The 6,000-nt window shown below is 38.0% G+C and overlaps 1 protein-coding gene across 1 annotated transcript in view; it reads right to left on the reverse strand.

The window, feature by feature from the left end:
- The window catches only part of rrn3 (RRN3 homolog, RNA polymerase I transcription factor), a 38,598-nt gene extending 33,120 nt beyond the window's left edge, over nt 1–5,478 (reverse strand). Inside the window, exons 1-6 of the mRNA XM_048609510.1 lie at nt 5,406–5,478; nt 5,222–5,328; nt 5,067–5,123; nt 3,197–3,286; nt 2,836–2,965; nt 1,798–1,857 (exon numbers count right to left, since the gene is read on the reverse strand). Coding sequence (XP_048465467.1) covers nt 1,798–1,857; nt 2,836–2,965; nt 3,197–3,286; nt 5,067–5,123; nt 5,222–5,328; nt 5,406–5,463 — 502 coding nt within the window. The 5' untranslated portion in view covers nt 5,464–5,478. The remainder of the gene's footprint in view (nt 1–1,797; nt 1,858–2,835; nt 2,966–3,196; nt 3,287–5,066; nt 5,124–5,221; nt 5,329–5,405) is intronic.
- Between the last annotated feature and the right edge of the window lie 522 nt (nt 5,479–6,000).

A 6,000-nucleotide genomic window follows, 5' to 3' on the forward strand; every position in this document is an offset into this window, starting at 1 on the left:
ATACAGTAATACTTGGTACGTTCAATTAATGGATGAAAAATGGTTTTAAGTGTGGTGATATGGTACCAAAGAATGGTGTGACATAGGTCTATATTTAATGATCCCACCGATTAAATTGATAAATTCACTAGAAGTTGTCAGGCATTTGCAATATTTCTCCCAAGAAAGCTTGTACACCACCAGACTGCAAACCTCCATAATCAGGATATTAGGACCGATAGCATTACATAAGTGGCTGTAAATTTGATATTCTTAAACTTAAAAATAAATTCTGCAATCAGTAAATTGGTAAACTAAATTTACCAGCTGAAAGTGCATATTACTATGCATCATGCTGATATTCGATAAGGAAATATTTTCCAAGGTAGTGTATTCAATTCAAACATTCAATGACATTATAATTAATTAGCATTCACTCAGGCACAAATTAAAACATTATACTTAAAAGATTAAGGGAGCCTAGAGAAGTAAATACCTATGACAAATACAAGCCACAGTGCCAAAAGAATTCTGTGAGAGAACCATAAAGGACACAAAGAAGACTGAAAGAAAAGATGATGGGCATAAAGCAGTTAAAGGAGCAAATACTTATTCAGCCAATTGTGTCAAAAAATAACAGGTTTCAGCAGACTTGATGCTTTGTGTTAAATTATACATCTAGCAGAAAATTATTCATGGGAGGTGATGGCCTTGCGATATTACTGCTAGACCATTAATCCAGAAACTCAGCTAAAGTTTTGGAGACCCGGGTTCAAAGCCTGACACAGCATGTGGGAATAAAAAATATCTGGAATTAAGAATTTACTGATGAAACCATTGTCATTTGTCAGAAAAACCCAAATGGCTTACTAAAGTCCTTAGAATGTTTCAATTTGTGTAAAGAATATTATGAATAAAATTATACTCCGTTGTTCAGTATGTTTAGATCAATCCTTTGGCGATGGATCTTTAAATGAATTACCAGAGAAAGTACAATATAGTTGGTTGGGCAATAGGTCTAGCTACATTTCAGTTCCAGGGATGCATTTCCAACTCTGGACTCAATTACAGGGGAAACCAAGACATGGCCATTGTGGAAAACCGGAGGTGACTTACGCAGGCAACTAATTAAAATACTATCTCCAGGAAGCCTGACGGTTGGTGGTCTCAGCAGCTGGGAGGATCAATAGAAGTGACTGAGACTCTGGGATCCAGTAGCCTCTCTGGAGGTGGACATTTTATGAGGTAGTTGGAGCATCATGTTACAAAAGGTACAAAATATACCTGGGTCACGTGCGCCAAACATCACTGCCAGGACGGCTTGTGGCAGCAGTCGGCATAGTTGATCATCAAGAGGCCAACACCTTGCCATCTACAGGCTTCAGCAATATTGGAAGACACATGAGCCACATGGAACATCCAGATAGTATCTGAAGAGTGCTCTTAATTAACACTTCATTTGGCTACCTGCCAGAGGCAGGCAGGTAACTGTCAAATCTCACTCCCATCCAGGTCAGACGCAGGAACACGCTGGCAAACTGACACCTGCAGTGAAGTTCAAGTAAGCCACTCTCTGCCTCAGCATGAAAATTAATCTGTTAACTCAGGAAGACTCTCCTCCCAGAGATGCTGCCAGAGCTGCTGACTTTACGATAGCAGAGAAAGAGTATGTATTGTGAAAGATGTGAAATATAGTCATTGTGCCTTCAGGGTTGAAGCACAAGTACTTGGGAACATTATAGAGAACTGTTATAAATCTTCAGAGTCTAGATTACTCAAATGTCAATATGCTCATCTCTACAAAATCAAAATACTTACTTTCATCCTCATCTTCAGAGTCTGAAATATCCACACCATTTTCTTGGACAACAATTCTCCCTATATGAAACATATACACACGGATTAATATTGTAAAATAAGAGCTACAAATAAACAAATTTGGAAGTTTACTAAAGGCTCCAGAAAGATCTTGATTCCACTCTACCTCACAATATCTCTTATCTCCAAGATGCCTTTTTTTTAAACACACTCTATCCAATCAGTTTCTTGCATCTGCCACTTGACAACTGACTTCCTGCAAGCTCTCCTATGATTTGAGCATCACTGGCACATTACTCCTATTCTGTTCTTCCCTGTCCCTCAGCTGCACATTTCTCTTCATGCACCTAGCGGGAAGTTTCTGTACGATGAGTGAAATAAGTCTCTGTATATTTGATATCCACTCCCACAGACAGAAACTATAAATAATAGTCCATGTTTATTGTTCCTCCAAATATCCAGCAGGCTGGAATCACCCAGTATTGGAGCATTAACTCTCATTTAGAAATTCTCTAATCAACTGGTTCAGAGGTGATTTGAACACCTTTTGAACCTGGGCCTCCTGGCTCAGAGGTAGGGACACTAGCACTGCGCCACAGCAGCCCTATTAACTCTCATTTAGAACCTGGGTTGATCCCTGTTTCCATCTGCTCCCAATTAAAAGGAATACTGAGCAGCAGCTGTACAATTTGTGTTGCAAGGATTAGCTGAAACTCACACAAGCCTTTCAATAGTGCTAGTTGCATGAAACATTGACAGATCAACTGCATTCTGAGCAGGACAGAATGATTTACGAGAAAGTAAACTTAATTTGAAAACATATTATTCCGGCTTGTTCATTACTATTGTTTACAAAACCAAGTCTATCAAAACATACCCAATAATCCTGTACAGCACTAAAATGCAAGTGACTGAAAGGCATATCCCTGATTAATAACCTGAGCCAAAGAAACAGCTCTTCTCTTTCACAGTTAAAGGACATGGAACTATTCTTTTCACAATGTATTGGAAATGATAAAAGAAGCAATATTTTCATACCTGGTACAAAACTGGAGACCAGCATACTAAGGCAAGACCTCAGATACACTGTCTGTGCTGATACTAGGTTACTTAAGAAGGCCAAGTATTCCTCTATTACCACTGGGCTTCGGGACAACCACGGCAGCTTCTGAAATTATTTTTGTAAAAATCTGATGGTTTTTATATATAACTTAAAAATGTGTTTAAACTTTCAGGTCTTACTTAAATATCTTATTAACAGCTGTAACTTGCCATGCGCCAATATAAAAATGGCAGATTTAAGAAAAATCAAACCCATTGATAAGAGTTATTCAACAATAAAACATAGCAAACATTTTCTGACCAATCTTCATATGTATAAAAATTCAAAGAAGCTAACCAGTATTTTGCTAACAACGTGTTCAAAATCCTTTGTTAATTGTGCTACAGCATCACGAAATTCCTGAAGCCAGTTGATTATTTGAGCGTCCTGGGGGAAAAAGAAATAAGCACTTTAATATAAACTTCAAAATGTAATAATTAAGTCAACTGTATTTAGTTAAAACATTATGACATGATAAGAATAAAGAATTGCTTTGAAATGCAGTCACTCTTAGTAGGTGAATGGCACCGTCAATGTGCACTGCAAAATAAACAAATAAAATTGGATCAACTAATCTCCTTGTTGATGGCAATGCTCAAGGGATAAAAAGTGTCCAGGATCCCAGGAGAATTTTGTGGATTTACCAGGATGTATCTGGACTGGAAGGTTTGAGTTACAAAGAGAGGTTGGGCAGGCTGGGTTTTTTTTTCCTGGAGTGTTGGAGACTGAGGAATGACCTTATGGAGGTCAATAAAATGTGGTAGGGAGTCTAAAACTAGAGGGCATAGGTTTAAGGTGACATGGAGAGATACAAACGGGTCCAGAGGGGCAATTTTTTTCACGCACAGTATGATGAGTGTCTGGAACGGGCTGCTAGAGGTAGTGATAGAATCGAGTACAGTTATGTCATTTAAGAAATATTTGAACATTACATGGATAGGATAGGTTTGAAGGGATATGGACCAAACGCAGGCAAATGGAACTAGATTAATTGTGAAAACTGGGCAGCATGGACAAATTGGGCCAAAGGGCCTGTTTCCATGCTGTAAACCTCTATGACTCTAAGTATTGCCACGGGGTCTTTCTTCCTGAATCATCAGAGCAGGCAGACAGGGCCTCAGTTTAACATTAAATCAGAAAAACTTCCATTGAGAGAATTAAGAAAAGAAAGACAAGCAGATTTGCATTTATACGACAGGACTGTTTAAAAGTTATTGGACTCAAAATGTTAACTCTGCTTTTCTCTCTACAGGTGCTGCTGAAAATCTCCAGCAATTTCTGTCTTTGCACCAAGGATAACCCCAATTCTTCTTCAAAATTGGGTTCTGGATTTGTTTATGTCCACCTTAGAAAGTTGCCTGAGCCTTGGTTTAACATTTCATCCAAACTGTGACATCTCTGACAGTGCAGCTCTCCGTCAGTACTGCAATGGAGAAACAATCTAGATTAAGTGGAATGTGAATCCACAAAGTTGCGTCTCAAACATGAGTGTGGAAACAACAAAAGTACAGTAAAAAGAAAATAAGCAGCTTAAAATAAACAAAAACTTTGTACTATAGAACAAATTTACAAGAAGGAAACAGAATCAGTTAAACGATGAAAGGTTTCAATCCTATCAAAATTAATTTTTGACCAGATTTTTCTTCAAGTGACCAAGACAGCAGTTGAAGTGTGGTGCTGTGAGAATGCCAGTATTTCCGGGGAATTTCCACAAATAAGAAAAGTTTGAAGACATCTGTTGTGCATTAGCTACTTGCGAGTCAGTCAATGTTGTTGCCCTGGGGTCCTAGCTAAGTTAGACTAAAGCTACTCAAAATTTATTTCAGTTAGCAGTGGGACAGACAGATCTAGTGTACATTTACACTTCAAATCTGTGCTAAACTCAGGTTTCACACTGTTTCATCCCAGAGTCAAGATTACGCCTAACATCTAGACTCACACTACCCCTTTAATCCAACACTAGTGCAAACAATCCTTGCACATGCTAATCTGAAGTAGGTACATATAGAGAAACAGATCCACCATATTCATAAAATTAAAAATGCTATGTTATTATGGAGTACAAACCTTACAGATTAAATGCAAATTGTTAGAATTGTAAAGTTCCATATGTATAACAGGAAAATGCTGCACAAATGAGATGCAGGTAAAACAATTTGTTGATTACCTTTATTTCTGGATCATCCAGTTGTGTCATCAGCAAATCATAATCCACAGTATCTCCCTAGGGGGAAAAAACTCTTTTGAATCAAATTTACAGAAAGGTGAGAAAATTTCTTACGTATTTATACAAATATAATTATTTGATAGAACTTATTTTACCTGTTTATATTTCTTTAAGATTTCTGTAACTGTTCCACCAAATCTGACAGCTTTCCTTGGTGGGGAACTGAAGAACTCACTTTCTCCCAACATTGTCAAATGGAAGCCTTCAGGAAAGTAGAAAGAATTATTTGTACATTGTAAATGTATCCCTCTGTGATCTCTTTTAAATCAGTTATCATACCGTCTTCAAAAGAATCCAAACTTGATCCTTCTGCCAACTCTTCCTTTACAAAATCCATTTTAAAGTCCTGCACCTCCGGGTCTTCTCTTCTCCCTTGTTCCCACTCTTTCTGCTTCTATCCCGATCTGCCCATTCACAAATTCAATCCCTGCCCGTTGCTCCCACACCGCTAATACTATGCCTGTAAACTTAGCTTCCTGTCATGTGCCATTCTCCCTCAAAGTACATGTAATCACCCTCTGTGACGTAAGGTATGAGATGTTATTATTATTTGAGTTTGGATTTTGAACTAATGGATTTTGGTCTGTGTGTTTACATGCCTTAATGATTAACTTGTCAGCATTTCTGAAGTCATGCTTTTTTCAAAAAAAATCTAAAATAAGAGGCAGACATCCTGAAGCGTTAAGGAGAATTTGTTTGCATTGGGAGAGTTTTACCAGCTGTAGAGTACACATTGAAGAGCATTAGCATGCTTTCAGTTAGAAGGGTCAGGGGCTTTTTGTTTTGGCTTAGGCAAAACACCAATGCTTGGAAAACTTTTGGTTTCTGTTTGCAGAAGTCCTGGTTGAAGGTAGATGTATGAAATGGTTTCTCT

This window comes from Rhincodon typus, chromosome 21 (genome assembly GCF_021869965.1).
Source record: "Rhincodon typus isolate 14 chromosome 21, sRhiTyp1.1, whole genome shotgun sequence".
NCBI lineage: Eukaryota > Metazoa > Chordata > Chondrichthyes > Orectolobiformes > Rhincodontidae > Rhincodon > Rhincodon typus.